The 18983-nt window shown below is 38.6% G+C and overlaps 1 protein-coding gene across 12 annotated transcripts in view; it reads right to left on the bottom strand.

Annotated features, from left to right (window-relative positions):
- Nucleotides 1-18983, bottom strand: part of SLMAP (sarcolemma associated protein) — a 125927-nt gene that overhangs the window by 25744 nt on the left and 81200 nt on the right. For 5 of the 12 annotated variants that reach the window (XM_051979533.1, XM_051979579.1, XM_051979542.1 and 2 more), the window contains 5 exons: nucleotides 18744-18912; nucleotides 18073-18123; nucleotides 6912-6971; nucleotides 2165-2245; nucleotides 1807-1866 (listed from right to left, as the gene is read on the bottom strand). In XM_051979533.1, the coding sequence (XP_051835493.1) occupies nucleotides 1807-1866; nucleotides 2165-2245; nucleotides 6912-6971; nucleotides 18073-18123; nucleotides 18744-18912 (421 nt within the window). The remainder of the gene's footprint in view (nucleotides 1-1806; nucleotides 1867-2164; nucleotides 2246-6911; nucleotides 6972-18072; nucleotides 18124-18743; nucleotides 18913-18983) is intronic. The other 7 variants (XM_051979551.1, XM_051979606.1, XM_051979560.1 and 4 more) reach the window with 3 other exon arrangements.

Genomic DNA, 18983 nt, shown 5'->3' with positions numbered 1-18983 from the left:
ATCTTCTCAAGACAAAATTCAAGGCTAGATTTCAATTTTTCTTTTTCCCCATGACGTCTCTTTGAAGGAGAAATGGCCCCCAATTTGGAAAAAGTGATTGCCATAAGTATTTTGTTCCCACCTGGAGTACATACTCATTAACTTTAAATTTTCTTATTAAAATCATCAAAATCATAGTGATAAGATAAAACATGAGGGGTTTATAAAATAAGAAAAAAAGAAGAAAAAAACCTAGAAGTCCACACCAGAAGACACACAAACTAAGCCAATATAACTCCCTTCTGTAAACTAAATCAACTAAATCAACAAAAACTAAATCAACATATCTCCATATGATCTCTCAAAGTCAATGTTTTGGCCTAATTAATTAGAAGTTTACTTTGAGAAAAATACTATCAAGCTATTGAAACTAATTACAAAAACAAGCTACAAAGTATATAAGCTAGTCTTCTATATATCCAACCCTTAACAAGTGCTTCTAAAAAGGCAAATACATAATTTTTTACAATTTATATAGCGTAAGAAAAATGAAAAATAGCTGAATAGGAAAACCAAAAAACAAATAAAACAAAAACAAAAAACTCCCACTGCTATCGATCACTTCCAGGAGTGATTTATTTTCTGGCACACACCTGCTTTGAAATTTGCCATTTGAACTGTCACCAGCTAACTCAAAAGAATGTTGTCAAAAATCAAGCTACAAAATGCTTTCACAATCACTGAGAAAACAATATTTCACTACCAAGGGTGACAGTTACATACAAGGGCAAGGCTTTACCCTTTTTTAACCTTGGCTTAAAACAGGTATGAGAGAAACAGCCGCAGAGCTCCCTGGAACGACTCATAATCTTACAATGAGTGTCCTCAGTAGACTCCCTTCATTTCCCCTTCCTCACTAACTCTTTTCTCTTTTCCTTTTCGCTTTCTTTGTTCTTCCTCCTCAGGTTGCCCACACCTTAGGTTGATCAATGAATAGCACATCTTAGTCACACTTTAGCTCCTACTGGCACTTAAAGGGTATTTTTATTCTGCCTTTGGAAGAATAAAACAAAGTGAGATCACAACTAATGACAAATACTCTAAAGTTCTTTCTTCAAAATATAAAGGAAGTAAGAACTTATGGTGAATGTACTGTAATACAGCAATATAATTTTAAATAAAAAGTGATTTTCTAATAAATTATCTAAAAATAACTTTGAACAACCCATCCAAAAGCCTCGATGTGTCTTATCCAATTAATTCCATGACAAGCACAAAATAGAGTAGCATTCCTTTTTCAGACATTAGAAAAATGAAACAGATACGTAGAGTGAACCCTCCTCAAAAGAAACAAATTTGGGGACTCAGACACATCGATTTATTGACTGAAGCAATGATATGGCCAGGGTGGGGAGAGGTGGAATTGAGACATGGTTTTCTTCTCTACTAAATGAATCGAAAAACCCAAGATTTTGTGGCACAGAAGTCCCAAGGGTTTGGAATTTCTACCAAGAGCAAAGCGTGAGCACCAGTGCCTATAAGGAAGCAGAGCAACTGAACTGCCTTTTCCTCTTCTCCCTGTTTTCCCTGGCAGGAGACTAAGACATCCCATTGTTTCCTGATCATACAATTTGACAAATAAATATATAAATTAAGACACGGAGCTGAGATACTGTTTTCAATTATAACCCTCACTTTTTTGCCTAATCTTACTATAACATTTTGATAAATATTTAAAGACTAACACAAAAACTTTATATATCTTGCTTGTAAAAACAAATCATCTAAAATCATACTTTAAAATACTGGGAAAAAAATTAAAACTACCTTTTAGTAGAGAAACTTTAGCAAGAGGTTCATTTAGATCTTGGTCATCCATCTGGGCGTCTGTGGAAAAAAAGGACTATTAATATTAGCATTCAAACCACCAGCAACCAGCCTAACAATATTAAAACAAATAACCAGGAATAACTAACAAGCAATATGTATATACATATTCTTTTTTAAGAAGCTCAAATGAACTAGCATGAAATGTCCTAAAACTTTACCTAGGGAATGACTTGTTTCTATAAATTATGAAACTATGGCTTCTACAGGAAACAGATCCCAAAGACCCTGACAAACAGAGTAATCTCCAGAGTCCTTGACGAAGAAACACAGCTGTCCATACCACATCCACACTTACCTGTGGTGTCGTCACTGCTCTTTTCCTTACTCGGGCTAAGAGTATCAGACAAATCACACTCCTTTTCCTTCGCTTGATTCTCTGCCGGGGGAAAAGAGGGGGAAAAAAAGGAAAAACCTACTAACATCAAATCATTTTGCAAAACTTATTTCACCTCAACAGTCGTCTCTCTGCAGAGCTCATTAAATGAGTGGAGGCTTCTGGGTCTCCTCCTTTTGCAGCCCTGTTCCAAAATGGAATGTCACTGCTAAGATTAAACACTAATGTGGCTCAGAGCTGGAGCCCAGAGCTCAATGCTGCTCCCTTGCCAAGTGAAATGCCATGACAACTCACTTTGCTATTGTCAAAAAACCACTCCAACAAAAGAACCAGATTTGCAGAACAACATGGATGAAAAACCCTGACTCAAATAGATAAACAGCCAAAGCCACAAGACTGAAAATGCCTTGGCAATACTTATTTACAAACTGGAAAAAAAAAAAAAAAACTGAAACTCAAAACACTTTCCTTTTAAAGTCAACTCAGTTTAGCACATCATAAATCAGCAGCATTAAAAAAAATTAAGGAGAGCATCACTAAAATACATCTGATTAGTGGAAGCTCATAAAAGGAGCCAGTAACTAGGAAAGTTATGAATTCTCTACCTGGGTCGGGGTTGGCTCTAGGAGGTTTCTCAAGTTAAGAGTTCTAAAAATACTAGGGAATAGAAATGATTCCCACACTTCCATTTTCCAAGGATCATTCTGTCTCAGCTAAGTTAAAGCCATTATTACGTAGCAGAGAAGCCTTCTTTACCAAATCACGTTTTATTAGGGGGGAAAAGCACCACTAACAGTGAACTCCAGAGTTTCACAAAGGTTCCTGGCAATGAATTTTAAGTATTTTGATTATAAAGACTGAGCTTCATGGGTGTGGGAGATTTTGAAAGGAACAACTTCTTACTGGAATCTCAGTTAACAAAGGCAATGCTGCTCAGCCAAAAGGACTGACTGGATCCCGGTCATTTGATTAATTCTTGATTTATTTAAGGAGAACTCGAACTAGGCAGGTAGAGAGTATGCTTCAAGGACTGACTTCCACATAGCCTATGCATTTTGTGGTCACTCCAAACGGCTCATCTCTTTCTCTCACACTGTTAGGTGGCCCAATGAAAAGGGCACTGGCCCTAGAGTCAGGAAAGTTGGAGGCGGAATCTTTCCTCAGACACGTACTGGCTGGGCAACCTAAGTCCCTCAGTTTCTCCTCCTCCATTGCTTCATCTGTTACATGGGCATAATAATAGCACCTACTTGCCAGAGTGACCATGAGGATAAGGTATCTGAGCCAGCCTGCTTCAGGCCTGCTCCATCTTCCTTCCAACTCCCTCTTCCCAATGGTGTCTCCAAGTGGCCTTCTCTCTGTTCCTGAGACACACGACTCTCCTTCCCTTCCCCTGCCTCAGCTGCTGCCGTCCTCCCTCCCAACTTCTGCACTGAGCCTTTCCAGGGCCCCCAGACTTTAAGCAACCTCCCTTGTTACTGTGTATTCCTTCTGAAACACTAATAAAATTATGACGGAACATGTCCTTGAGATGGGGAATGTTTCATTCATTTTCTATTTGTATCCTGTGTACCTACAACAGGCCCTAGCATAGAGGGGTTAAATACCAGCTTTCTGACTGCCATGAAAACATGCTCCAAATCACAAATAATAAAAGAAACTGAGCACGGAGGTTTCACCTCATTCTACGCATCCTGACATGATGACAAGTGACAGGAATAGTCGGTGCTGGAGGGGAAGACAAACACACGGCCCAGCTGTGGAGTGCTTGGACTAGTCTGAATGTAAATGACATCACACAAGTGACTGATCAACATACTTTTAGATCAGAAAGCCTATTTGGATATAAAGCCATATAGTTTTGGGGGAAGGGGAACAAAGTGGTCCTGAACCTGATAAGCAAAGAACCTGATCTAGAGCAGGGGTCCAGCAACCGAGCAATGGTAGAAAACCTAGAGCTGCCAACCTAACTATATTATTTTGTACTGAAAATGAATGACAGACACATGATAACTACAACATTATGAAGAGAAGGTCAGGATTAGAGTCCCAGAAAAAAATAACACAGCCCAGCGCACCAAGGGGACTACAAGGAGTGTGCGGCAAAGACAAAAGGCTCTGGAGCCAAACGAAGAGAGCCAGCTCATGAGAAAGGGGCCTAAGGGCGATGGGGCCCAAGTGGTCCAGGCCCAGAAGAAGGGACATGACAAAAGGTCATGGGAAGGCCCCCTGTCTGGGAGGGAGGGGAGGGGACACAGTAGACCCCCCACACACATAGATGTCCCAGGGCCTGGGCAGGAACCAGGCTGAGCTAGCAGGTGGAAGGGAGAAGGGAGAGTGTTCCAAGCATGGTGGACAATGGGTGCACACGACGCAGAGAGGGCTGAGAGGAACAGCAAGATAGCGGGTGTCAGGAGAGAAGCTGGTGGAGGAGGCCTGGACAGAGAGTGGGGAGGGAAAGGGGGGGACAGCTCTGATGTACTTCTGATGTCAAACCGGGGCACCCAGAGCCTCCTTGAGAGGAAAGTGACTCGGGCTGGGCTTGGGGAAGGTCAGTCTGGCAAGTGAAGGAAAGGACGGGAGAGGGGGAGATTTAGGGTTAGGGAGAGAAAATTGCCAGGAGCTAGAGCGGTGCAGCAGGGTATGGGGGAGACTAAGACGGGGGCTTGGCAAGGGAGGCTGGCCCGGGAGGCCCTGGAGAGCAGGGTGGGGCATTTTAATGCAAACAAGATTAAGCGTTGGGATTTGGGGCTCACCAACATGGACATGGTGAGCAATGTCAGGACCCAAGGCAGGTCCACCTCGGTGTGCACACCACAGCAGATGGAGGGAGCAAGGAGAGGGGTTGGATATGAAGGAGGGGGCATGGAGTCCTTAAGGAAAGAGAGCACCATGGGAAGCAGCAGACCGGGTGAAACACCTGCAAGGAATGAGACTCCAAGAAGAGAGGCAATGGAGTGGGGGTGGGGAGGGAGGAGTACGGGGCAGGGGGGTGTGCAGGGAGCATCCTGATGCTTTCTCAGACCACAACCGTGCCATAAAGGGTGCCAGAGGCGCCTTGTGCCTGGGTGCCAGGCCTTAGGGCGCCAGCAGATGGAGGGGTTTTTTGCTGTGGCTATGGAACAGCCTCCCCAGGGAGCACGGGGGAATGGGGAGGACACATGTGAGGAAACACTGAAGGGGACGGCAGGGGTGGGGACAGGAGAAACGTGACTTGCTAATAACAAGGCCCGGCTAAAGCACCAGATACCCCAGCCCAAGTCCTGGCTCTGCAAGGCTGCAGCCTCGTCCCTCCCCAGACCATAGGGATAAGGAAGCCCGTACACCACTGATGTTTATCTGCTGCCAATTCTGAGCAGCTTCTGGCCTTCTGCAGTAGCTGAGCTTTCTTGTGAAACACTGGGGGTGACCTTGCAGCTCCATGTTTCCATGAGACCGTGGGCTCTTCGGGAGCAGGGGCAGCTTTTGTATCCCCCATGCTTAACATAGTGTCTGGTACACAGCAGGCCCTTAATAAATGCCTGTTGACATGGTTTGATTCTCTTACAAACTAGAAAGCAATGTCCAAGATACCAATTCTACCACGCAGTTGGCACAAATATCCATGTTCAAGGTCCAAGAAAATGGGACACGACAGGGGCAGCAGTATGAGTTATGGACCTTCAGTTTTACTTTCTATTAGATTCATCAGCTATTAGACCATGTTAGTGAAACTCTGAAAGTTGGTAAGAATTTCTACAAGTTTTAAATAAAACTGAATTCTTAAGGCTATGCTACATGTTTTCACTAATGAGCCAAAAGCATGCTTTCTACCACTCCATGCAAACTGAAACCTTAGCAGCAGGAATGTTTTACTGAAGACTTCCTAAGGTTTATCCTCTTTTAAAGTGTCAGGCCTTCAAACAAACTTAATTTCAACATCTTTTAAGAAGATGAAGTAAAGGCTATTTTAAAATCTGTTCTCATTACCCATCAAGAGGAAATTAGCTACCATATATGCTAAAAATAGTTCACTATTCTGAAACCCAAGCCTTGTGTGCCAGCATGATGCTAGGTATGAGGGCCATATGCATTCTTTTCCCAAATATGGCACTGCTTGTTTATAAAAGTTAAGAAAATAAAAGACCACACATTGGAAATAAAAATCAATTTTGAGGGATAAAGCATTAGTCTATCTTCAAATAAAGTAACAGTTTTAAAGGCATGATCTTAAATGATGACAATTTATTTTTTCTATTTGTTAGCATAATTACAGAGTCAATTTCATAATAGGCACAAAGGGCTGAAGGACTTTATAGTAACAGCTAAAAATGAAGGTGGTTCTGATCTAAAGAGGAAACTGAGAACCTGACAAAGTTTGCTGAAATTTCCTAGTAAATGAGGTCAAACTAAGAAATTCTAGACCTTGAATGACTAATGCAAATAATAATAATAATAATAAAATCACTTTTAAAACAGTTAATAAAATATATAACACATATTTTTATAAAAAAAAAAGAAGTAACTAGACTTCAAAAGAAAGATTCTCCTTAATGTCGATTGGCGCAGAAGCATGATTTAATGTTTTCATTGGCTCATGTTACTTTAATAACCTGTTTGAAACCAATAATAGGCTAAGACAGTGGATGAAGTTCAATATACATACAATTAACTTAGTATTCAAGAAACTCCCGAAAATCAAGTAAAATTAAAACACAAAAAAGCTCACCTTTTGAAAGCTTTGTTTCTTCGACCACTTTGGTTAGATGCCCTTCGTCTATGAGCTTGTCTGCCAAAGAAAATAAATGTTACCATCCAAGCTCAAATTGAGCAAGCCTTTCTGTCCGCAGCTATGCAGTTCACATTCCATGACCAAATTTAAAGCTGATAATATTACTCATACTTATTGCCGAGCTCAAACAAAAACTTGTAGCTGGCAAAACGATTTAGACAATGACCGAGCACTCGCGCTCGTCTTTAAAATACAGGAGATAAAACATTTTGCAATATTTTCTTTTCTTTTTTTCTTTTCACTGGGTTTTCACCAGATTTAAAGCCTCCAGGTGACTAACAGGGTGCTTTTTTTCCCTGCACAGTTGCTTTTTAAAGAGCTTAAGAATAAATTAATGGTATTACATTAATGAAGGAATATTTCCATAAAAGGTCTCTTTAAACAAAGAAGTTCAGTGCCAACATGTTAAGACTAAATAGGTCATACTTGTTCTACTTTCTCTAATACAGCTGTGCTCAAGGAGCTGAATGAAAGCCACAAGTTTCCAAATTAAATGGATTTATAAGGGAAGACGGCTATTCAAAAGGAAATAAGGGGAATGTTTTTATTAAGCACATTTCTATGTTTCTCTCTCCCATTTTCCTCAAAGGAAACAACCATTTTAAAGATCCCACTTTTATACATCAGCTTCTCTTAAAAGGCACAATTCTTTTAGATGACACCAAAATTATTGTACCAGAAGTTTGATTTGTCTGTTTGTGTTGTCTTATTTGTACACATAGGCACTGGACAAAAAAAAGGAAAAGGGGAATATGTCTTTTCAAATTCTGGACCTATTTAGAATGTTGGGAATGTTATGGTTTTATTCAAAGAAGAATACAGCCTATAGAAAATTTATCTTCTCCCACTCCTCAAGAATCACCCTCTTCCAGTTGGGGGTATATCCCCTTCCCCCATCCAGGCCTACCTGTAACCACTCTACCCCCTCTCACCATTCCTTCTTACTGATTGTTTGCCACCCCATGTGGATTCTTCTCCCCATCTGTCCTCTCCTCAGCTCTCCCTACTACCTACCAGTTCAGGCCTTCAATAGCTCCTCCCTGGGAAACTGTACCAACAGCCTCAAATCCATCTTCTAGAGGGCTGCCTCCCCCCACATCTTGATAAAGCATATATGTGAGCAAGTCACTGCTCAACAATCTTTAATTATGTCCTATTGCTCCTCTGCCTAATTCCATGAGTCTGGCTCTCTAGTGTGACTTTCCACATTCATTTTGTATTATTACGCTTTTCAATTCCTAAATCTTCAACTCCACCTCTTGCCTTTGAGATTCAGCAAAGGGTGCCAAATGTCTGGAATCCTTCCCCATTCTCTGCCCCACAAGAGGCCCTTTCAGAATTCTGAGCTTCCTTTAGGGTTCAGGCTCAGGGATGGTTTTGAGCATTCCCCTAGTTGTTAGGTGTTCTCTTCTTAATTAAATTTTCTAGTATTTATTTAATTTATGTGTAGTATGTCTCCTCCCCTCCAGTAGAAAGCATATTGCCTGACTATAGGAGCATGGAGCCAATAATGAATGCAAGTCTTCTTGCCCCTAAGGCTGGCCCTATCTGCTATCCACACTGCCTCATTATATTAAAGGCACATTTTTTTAATTGCACAATAGCATTACTAATAATATGAAGATTTGAGAAAAGACCTTTCAATGGCAAAAAAAACATACTACAAACAAATATCTACTTCATTTCTCTACTTGAGATTTTAAAAAATCTTAGCATTTGTTATTTTAGCATAAGAAGTTGCTCACTTATCAAAGCCATTCTAAGGTTTCAAGTCTTATCAGAAGTGTCAGATTTGAGTTCCTGAAGGACTATTCAGGTGGATAAATTAAAGGAATCACTACTACAAAAAGATTTGGGAAAGAGGTCTGAACTACAGAAAAAAATTGTGCTGCCTATCCATAATAGGAAAATTCCTAAAACCACAGATGTGTCCAAAATTTTCAAAGGGAAAAATGCAGAAAGAAAAAAAGAAATTAACATGATGGGAGAAAAAGAGTGATTTCAAACAATGACTATTTTTCAGGAGCAAAAGGGGAGTAAGAAAGATAGAAAAGCAATCACAAGGGTTCTATTGAAAGAGACTGTTCTGCTTTTACAAAGTTGATGAATTCAAGTTCATAAGAGAAAGGCTAATATTGACATTATTTTCTAGAAAACTTGTCTTGCTGATCAATAGTTATGATGGGTTGGAGCCAGAAGTATTGCCCAGGTCTGAGTGCTGTGAAGTCTCCAAGGTCATCCCTCAAAGCATGTTATAAATGATGGAGCGAGAGCCTGGGATGTTATAGACACAAAGCTTCCCAAGAAAAATAATAATGAGAAAAATTATGTTATACCATGGATGCCACAATAGTCCAACAAATGAAAAAATCCTTAGCGTGGCCAATCATATGTTGCCTAATACATCTATCAAGACACAGAAGATTAATATGTGGAACTAAAAACACTGGTCTTTATAGTAATCCAACAAGATTAAATACTAAAAGGCTATTCCCAGGAGCAAGTCATTTTAATCTCAGTGTGCCTCAGTTTCCTCCTTTGTAAAATGAGAATGCTGGACCAGTCAGGTTCTGAGAAACCTTCCAGATTTAAGATCTATGAACCTATGATAACTACAAATATTCAATGATCATTGCTGGACAGAATTAACATAATAAAAATGACAAACAGTATCCAGATTTATTTACAGCTATTATTGAGTGAATCAAAATCTATATAGATATTCTGACATTTTAGAGAACTAAGACACATTAGAAGGGATCAAAAGTCTTGCATCCCAGTGAGTAACACTATGGATGAAAGGGGGCAGAGCATCTCAAGATGCCAAAGTTTATTCCAAAAGAAAGTTGTGAAATGATTTAGAGCTGGTTACAAAACAGAAAAGCAGCATGATTTTACAGATAGGGTAAGCAAAAATATATATACATATATTGAAGCCTGGATTTGATAAACAGAAGAATCTAAATTACTTGGGGAAAGATGTCAAATTTTGACAAAGGAAAACAGGAAAGCCAATTTGGAAGAAATAAGCTCAAAAGAGGTGATGAAATTTAGAAAAGAGAAAAAGAAAAAACAGAGTAGAATGAAGAACATATCAGACAGCTTAAGTAACTTAGGTTAGGGGAGAAATTTTTTCTAAATTTTATCAACACTATTTTTTACCATATGCTCACTTCTGAATATATCTACATACACACCTCACCCCACGCCTGTGTCATAAAGTGATTAGAAGAAATCCTAACCAAACACGGGAAAGAGAAGACAGAAGCAGAAATAGAACGACATAATTTTAGTTACTTTATAAAATTGAAAGATTTTAACACATAAAAGCAAAGACAAATTAAGGAAAATTATAGAGTAGAAAAATATTTTCAGTGGTAATCATTGATGCTAGTTTGATATACAAAATAAATAGGAAACAATAGGAAAATACAACGCCAGCAACCTTTTCCCAGAGTCCCAGCATACAAAATTGGTTTTTTTTCAAATTCTAAACTATAAATGACCCTATGAAAATATACTCCTGATCACTGGGAGCAAAGCAGAACAACTTTGGAGTTTTACCTCATGGCCTACCAATTGTTCAAAGGAAAAGTCAATCAAAGGAGGACACACTGAGGCTGGTAGGGCTGGCTATAAAAGAGTAAAAGAGAGTGTATGAATATGTATACAGAGGAGTGTATGGGGGCTATGGGCAGGGAGGAAATATAGGAGGCTGGACATCAAAGAAAAGGTTCCCAAAGGGGCTAGGCTGTGATGAGCTAACTTTCCACTGCCTGATGGTGACATTCAAAGACCCATAGGCCTCGGGGAAGGGAAGAAATTCATCCATGAGAGCTCCACACCCATCAAAAGAACAAAAATATGCTTACACTTTCCTGATGTCTCATCATGGGTGAAGGGAGTAGTGGATTCTTGAAGGCTTTGAGAGGGCAGTATAAGTCCTCCACTGCCTCCTAAATAGAAAGGCTATAAAAAGAGACTCTATAACAAATGGCATACCTTTAATCTTTAAGTAGCCTAGCTCAAAGGCTTACCTTCAAGTCTAAAAAAATGACATTTTTGAGGAATAGAGGACACAATTCAAAGACAATCAAGGCAGAATAAGAAATGACAGAATGAAACTGAAAATATGCTTAAAGTACAAAAAGCAGTTTTAAGAAAGAATCCAAAATCACTAACACAAACACTTATTATGTGTCTGCTATATGCTAGTTCAGTTGGAATAGAAAGTAAAACTGAAGGAATTATCAGAAATAAAGCTAAAAGGATGGATAAGAAAAGCAAATTTTATTTTTATCGCAGATCTGAAACCAAAGATCTCAGAATCCAAGCAGCTCGATCCTATCTCCCAAATCCAAGAAGAGACATCCACTGGGAGAAGGGAAGAACCCAAGCCTGTAGGCAGGGCAGCAACATGGTCAGGCTAAGAAGGAAGGATCTGACCAATTAAGAGGTTAAGGTCATGGTCAGATCAGAGAGAGGAGCTGAGGACCAAAAGGACAGGGATGAACCGTGAGTATGAAGAGAAAGAAAGAGATAGAAGTGTCAGAGCTGCAGCATTAACTTAGCAGCTGGGTGATAGTTGTGGGGGACAAAAATGAGGAATGAGCCAAAGGGATTCTGAAGTATAAGGGACTATAAGGCTGTCTCCTGCAAGAAAAGTACAAACAGTTCTCAAAATAAGAAATCCAAACTACTGTCACCAACATGTTAAGTGTAATTCAGATATCAACAACCCAACAAACTGGCCAAGATGGAACAAGCCCATGGTGGAGGAGTTGTGGATAAATAGGCACGCTCAAGCTCTTATTAATACAACCATTATTCTGGAAAGCAATTGGGAACTACACAAATACAAAGTCATTGTATTCTTTGATTCTAGTGGTCGGGCTACTTTTTCTAGGAAGCTAATGTCAAAAAGAAAGGGTCTGTAAACAACATATTATAACTCTTTTTGTGGTGGTAGCAAAGCATTAGAAACAAAGGAGGCATAAACACAGAGGAAAATGGCTACACAATCTATTTGTGTGGCCATAATGTTTTGTTACTGAGCATGAACATGATTATTACAGAGAGAGGCACAAATTGAAATGAGCTAATACAAAGTAGAGTAAAATAGAACCAGGAAGAGAATCTGTAGAGTACAAAATCAATGTTGCTATACCACAGGAATCAAATAGAATGAACAGAAAAACAACTAAAAGTAACCATTACAGACTTAAGGAGATATCTTCCCCATACCCTTCACATACGATATACAATTATTTTTGATGGTTTTTTTTTTCTTTTTCTCCTTTTACAATAATTCTGTTTTAAAGGATGGATGGAAGATGGAAGGGAATATCAAGGAAAATGTAGGTAACAGAAAAACAAAAGCGCAATATCAGTGAAAAAAACTAATAACCTGAGTACCTTCGAAAGAGTCTGAAAATTCCACATCAGATTAGCAAAATAAAGGAGCTCAATGAAGGTATACAAAGAAAACCAGCCCAGTTCTGCACCTACCAATGGGACATCCAACCCAGAGATATCAGACAGAGAGACGATGATGGAGTCAGGCTGAGGGGAAGTTTCCTAGTCATATTTTGTATCTCAAAAAAAAAAAAATTCTGTTAACTATTATTTTTACTAGAAGCACAGTTGAAAGAACTGGCTGCAGAAAAATACAGTGAGCAGTTACTCAGGACAGTGAAACATGATAGATGAGGTTCATTCTGCGCCAGTAAAGGAAATGCCTCCTTCAATAGGAGCACTGATCCAATGAAACAGCTGCCCACGCAAATGAAGCCGACTCAGACAAATGGCATCAAGAAGTGAGCAATGTGATTTGTGTAAGCGAGCCTTCTTTCTCCTCCATTCCCTACTTCTTTTCTGTATGTGATCTCCCTGTAATGGGAGAACACAAACAAGCACACAACACGCTTATGATACAACCATCTGGGGATTAAATGTCCCTTGCTCTCTGTCAAGGGCTTTCAAATTTTCCTTTCAGGTCACCCTTTGCCTCTGAACACTTATTTCTGTTACCAGCATCTTTTCCTTGAAAACTCTCCCTCATTCCTGCCCTGTCCTTTCCCTGACTGTAGCCAAGGGGCGCGCACACCCTCTACAAGTTCAGTCCTTCTAGCTACAAGACAACAAGAATTTAGCAAAAAGGCAGCTTAGGAAAGTTCAAAGTTTTACAGATAAAAAGGCTTCAGTATTTCAGTGTGATATTGCCCCCTAAAGGGGGAAAACGCTAAACACAGCAGGACTCTGTAACGGGAAATTAACAAAAAGGCCAAAGCTGTGGAGACACTCAGAGAACATAAATCACTTACTTAAGTTAACATTATACAGCAAACAAGCCATCTAAGGAGCAAGGGGATGGGGAGGGCGGACAATACCCAAAGCTTTAAAGTTAGCAAAGCGTCCCCTCCCATTCCCTCCTATTTCAGAACCCGAGGTTCCTATCCAAGTCTTCCCACAGTTTTAATCCAATAGGCAGCTACCCAGATCCGATTACCAGTTGGCTAAACAACTCGCAGCCTCGGCCCCATCACTGTATCTTCTAATACTTGATGGATACAGTCACCATGAACCACTGGCTCCAAGGGCTTAGTCCCTCATGCTTTCCCTACAAATTCATCTTTCCATCAATTCTCATTTTAAAGTGAACAAAACACAAAAACTCACTAGTTGCTTGGAGTGAAAACTATGACACATGGTTTAGACAAAGAAACATGAAAACACATCTCGTGGGAAAACATGTTTCCAATGATCTGTGAGCTTTCGCTAATAAAACCACTTTTTATAGTTCAGATTTTGTCAGGCTCACAAGTATAAAGTATAAAATACTATAGGTGTTATTAGCAAACCCATTTTAGAGATGAAAAAGACACAGGAAGTTTAATGACTTGCACGTGGTCTCTCAGACAGTCAAGGTTAAAGGCAGTTTTCCACATAGATCTTCCTGACTCCAAGTCTAGCAACTGACTGACACGTGACTACCTTTAAAATCCTGATTCTCCCAGAGTCCCTGGAGAGGGTACCAGCAGTTTGGCAGATTCTAGACGGTCATCCCAGCTCATCTTATCAGGGGGAAAGAAGGCGTCACCTGCAGGTCCAACAACCTCTGTGCCTGCTGCCCAAGGACAGACTGGCAAAACAGAGAAGCTGGGGATGACATTTTCGGCCTTAACTCATGTAAATGGACGTGGTGAGGGCACCTACACTGATTAACTCATGAACCACGCAAGGTGGCCAGGTCTGATTTTGGAGCAGCAGGCAGGAAGGTGCTGACAGAAGAGAATCAAAACTAAAACAATGAGCTACTATGGGACCCGTTTTATTTAAATGACATTTACTTACTTTTTCTAAGAGTTCTGTTTTCCTTTAGTAGTCTATTTTGTATTTCTTTCTTTCTTTCTTTTTCTTTTTTTTTCCTGAGGCAATTGAAGTTAAGTGACTTGCCCAGGGTCACACAGCCAGAAAGTGTTAAGTGTCTGGGGCCAGATTTAAACTCAGGTCCTCCTGACTTCAGGGCTGGTGCTCTATCCACTGCACCAGCTAGCTGCCTCTAGTCTATTTTCTTTGAAGAAAATTAAAGATCTATATAGCAAAGAATTGGAAAATCAGAGAATGGTGGAACAAGTTGTGATATATAAAAGTAAAATATGGTATACACAGCAACAAGACTGTCAGATGATCAACTATCATAGCTCGGGTCTTCTCAGCAGTTCAGTGATCCAAGGCAATCCCAATAAACTTTGGATGGAAAATGCCATCCACATGCAGAGAGTGAAATATGGAAACTGAATGTAAATCAACACATAATACATTCTTTTTTTCTCCTTCTATTTTTTTTTTCTCATGGTCTTTCCCTTTTGTTCTTATTTTTCTCTCCCAACACGATTCTTATAGAAATATGTAAAAAATGTACATGTATAACCAAAAAACAAAAAAGAAAAAGTTGTTTTTTAAATGACACTAGGGAAAACTTAAATATAAAAAGAAAAGGAAAGGAAAGGAAATTAAACATCATTAATGTTGATGATTTTCACAATGTTAAGTGAAACAATGATTTAGTGACCCATTATCATAGTCGTAAACCTAACATTTTAGAATTTTACAGTTTGAGAATGACCTTGATTTATTTAACCATGATCCTACAAAATGACATAGCTTGGGCAATTTTATATAGCACAAGCTTATATAACCTTTCAAGTTAGATTTCAGCAGAATTAAATAGGAAATAACAAAAATCATATTTGTTAGAATAGTTTGATCTAACTAGCAACCATTTTCTAACATGACAGGCTGCGCTGGCCAAAGGGTTCATCCCCATACGGCCCACCTGCTGCTACTGAGCCTTCCAGACTGAGAAAGGGGAGTCCAGGAAAACCTGACTCATTCCAGAAAGGCTTCTCCAAGCAGAAGAGGCTGCCAGGTTAGTGTTCCATGCTCCCAGTTTTGAAGAATTCAGGATTCCCTCACACAATGATGAAGGATAAGTGTCTAGTTCAGCCTCCTCCAGCTTCAGCCAGATGATTCTGTTGAATGCATCGTGTAAGAATACAGATCTATTTCTCAAAGGAATTCTAGAAGATTTGGTCTCCACTCCTGGATCCCATTATTAAAATTAAGATTCACATTTGGCCTCATGACCTGACTTAATGTCAGCCTTGCAGCTGTTTTCCTGAGCTTCAAATTCTTTCATTCGTCAGTCTTCCATCAAAGAATAATTTAAACACATATTTTAACCCCATTCAAACAGCTACAGGAATTGGGGCTGCTCATTCATCAGGTCTCCCTAAAAATACTCTAAGTAGCCCTGTTCAGGCCATGCTATTTTATAATAAGGACTTCATATATGAGGGAAAATTAAAGAGAAAGTCCAAGATGGGCTCAATTAAGCCTTAGCTATCTTGGACAACTAAAAGTATTGCAGTGAAATGTAATATACTATATATTGGCTATCATTTCTTCATATTAATGGCCAAATTAGTCACTCATGTATTTTTACATTCTATACAAACATCTCCAAAATCAGATACCCTGTTTTCTCCAATAAGGTGACAGATACACAAAAGCTTTGCTTCCAATCATCCAAGATGATGCAATTATCATAAATTTACTGACTTCATGTAAATATTGTCCATTAAAAGATGGCAAGAAACTTTAAAGGAAACTGTATTCTAATGAATGAAGGCTGGGTAACAGGGAAGAGAGAGCACTGCAAGAAATCAATGTGAAAGATCTTAGGTTCTAGTGTGCACAAAGATCACTGGAATTCAAAAAGAAATTCATTCCTTGATATACAGAACTCTATTGAACTTTTATTTGGGGGAAAGGGAGGAGGATAGGATAAGAAAGGGGGAGGCAACAGGGTTAAATGACTTGCCAAGAGTTACCCAGCTTGGAAGTGTCTGAAGTAATAATATTTGAACTCAGGTTCTCTCAACTCCAGGGTTAATGACCTACCTACTGGGTTATCTACTTAAAAATTAAATTAATTTAAAAAAAAAAAAAAGAGACCATTGCTTTAAGAAAATCCCTTGGCTTTCAAGCAGCCATATTTTATTTTTGTAATTGAGAAATACTTTTTTTTTTTTGCTAGCCCATAATTTTTTGTTTGTTTGTTTTAAAGTTTTTTTATTGATAAAATATATGGATGGGTAATTTTTCAATACTGACCTTTGCAAAATCTTGTGTTCCAAATTTTCCCCTCCCCCCAGCCCCAGATGGCAGGTAATTCAATACATGTTAAATATATTAAAATACATGTTAAAACAAATATATATATACAAATTTATATAGTTATCTTGCTGCATAAGAAAAATCAGATCAAGAAGGGAAAAAAAACTGAGAAAAAAAATGCAAGCAAAAAACACCAAAAAGAGTGAAAATGCTACGTTGTGGTTCACACAGTTCCCACAGTCCTCTCTCTGGGTGTAGATGACTCTCTCCATCACAAGATTATTGGAACTGATTTGAATCATCTCATTATTAGAAAGAGCCATGTTCATCAGAATTGATCATCATATAATCTTTCATTGCCATGTATAATGATCTCCTGGTTCTACTAACTTTACTCAGCATCTGTTCCTGTAGGTCTCTCTAGACTTCTCTAAAATCATCCTGTTGATCATTTCTTATAGAACAATAATATTCCATAATATTTATATACCATAATTTGTTCAGCCATTCTCCAACTGATGTGCATGCACTCAGTTTCCAGTTTCTTGGCACTACAAAAAGGGCTGCCACAAACATTTTTGCACATACAAAGGTCCCTTTCCCCTCCTTTAAGATCTCTTTAAGATACAGGCCTTGGATCACTGCTGGATCAAAGAATATGTACAGTTTGAGAATTTTTTGAGCATAGTTCCAAATAAGGAGCCATATTTTAGTAATACTTAAGAGTTTTACAAAAAAGAGGGAGAATGAAATCTAGATGGCTACCAGAAATCAGCTATCTACTTAAGTTTAATATCCAGACCATACACAGTAATGTTTTTTGACCCTGAAACCTGCAAGAATTTAAAATTAGCTTCTCAGAAAGTAGGGTCACAGCCCAAGAACTAAGTATGGCTTTCCAAAACTTAATGACTCATCCTTCTACTTATATCTTCAATTAATAAATGGGCAAGGGCAGGGAAAGCTGTTGGGACTTTCTGGAAGAAAAAGGGAAGTCACTATAGTAACAGTAGGCAAAATATGGCAGGACAAACTAATGGTACAAATATGGAAATTAAAAAGAAAATTTAAATTTAACTAAAAAAAGATTTAATAAAAACATTAAGTAGAAAATTTCTTCCTTAATATGTCTAATACTTTTAAATAAAAATGTACTAAGTTGCTATGTAACAAGTAATACCTATATCTAAAAACAAACCAGAGCATTCAGCCTTAATCATTACAAACTAAAAGAATGTTTGGTTTTCCAAGGCTGGGATCAACTAGGTTGTAAAGCCAGAATCTGATAATCTACAAAGAGACTAGTTGTCTTTCATTCCAAACATTCTAAACACTTAAAAAGCCTGGTTTCCCTTTCAAGCTAAAAAGAATGGGGGAGGAATGCTATAAAGAAAAAGATTTAATCTTTTTACACTACCTTTTTCTGTGCTCCCATTAATTTTAGGTAAGAGGTCCTCAACTTGTATGCCTAGGATTAAGAAACGGTATCATTGCCTGATCAAAGAAAATACATCTATTTTTTTAAACTGATCTACAAGTGACCTAGTATGACTCTGAATTACTTTATGACTCACAAACTAAACTTCTATATAATGATCTAAATTTCTTAACATACTTATTAAAAAAAATTCATCGGTTTGAACAAATGAAGATCTGAGCATTACTCAATTATATAACAGGCATATATTATACCACAACCACAAAAAAACGCCCACCTAACAGTTTCTCCAGCAAAAAGCCCCCTAGGGCACTAATACAGATAAACCAATTCCTTTGAGATATTTCAAAGTCCAAGCAGTGAGGCCCTCTGGTGGTAGCTTTGTCTTTTGTTTTTAAGGCTCTTTAATTCTAAACTAGGATTCTCCATTAAATCAGTCATTTCCTTTGAAAAGAAAACATTTTGAAATAATCACGTTGCACTGAGCGATAAAACACAGGTTTAAATATGAAGATTACTTATACTTTTGAGCTCTTTGAGAGTTTTCACTTGAAGATTTTCTAAGATTAGAAATAAAATTCCAAGAAAAAGGTAGCTTACAGAGCAAAAGAGCAATGCCACTAGACAGTGTTTTTGCTGGCCCAGCTTACCCTGCAGGGCCATTAGCCGTTCATTGGTGAAGTCATTGTCAGCTTGCAAGGCTTCGATTTTGGCTTGAAGTTCCTGCTCTTTTTCTTCCATTTCATCAATTTTATGTTGCAATTCTTTTTTTTCTGCTTGTCCCTTTTGTTGGATTTCTTCTTGTCTTCCTTCAGCCGCCTTTAAAAGAAAAAAAAATAAAGAAATCAACTTGAAAACATTTAAAATACCGCATCATCACCTTGAGCTTC

This window comes from Antechinus flavipes, chromosome 1, assembly GCF_016432865.1.
Source record: "Antechinus flavipes isolate AdamAnt ecotype Samford, QLD, Australia chromosome 1, AdamAnt_v2, whole genome shotgun sequence".
NCBI lineage: Eukaryota > Metazoa > Chordata > Mammalia > Dasyuromorphia > Dasyuridae > Antechinus > Antechinus flavipes.
Note: the sequence above shows the minus strand (reverse complement) of the source record. Positions and strands in the feature narration are given on the sequence as shown.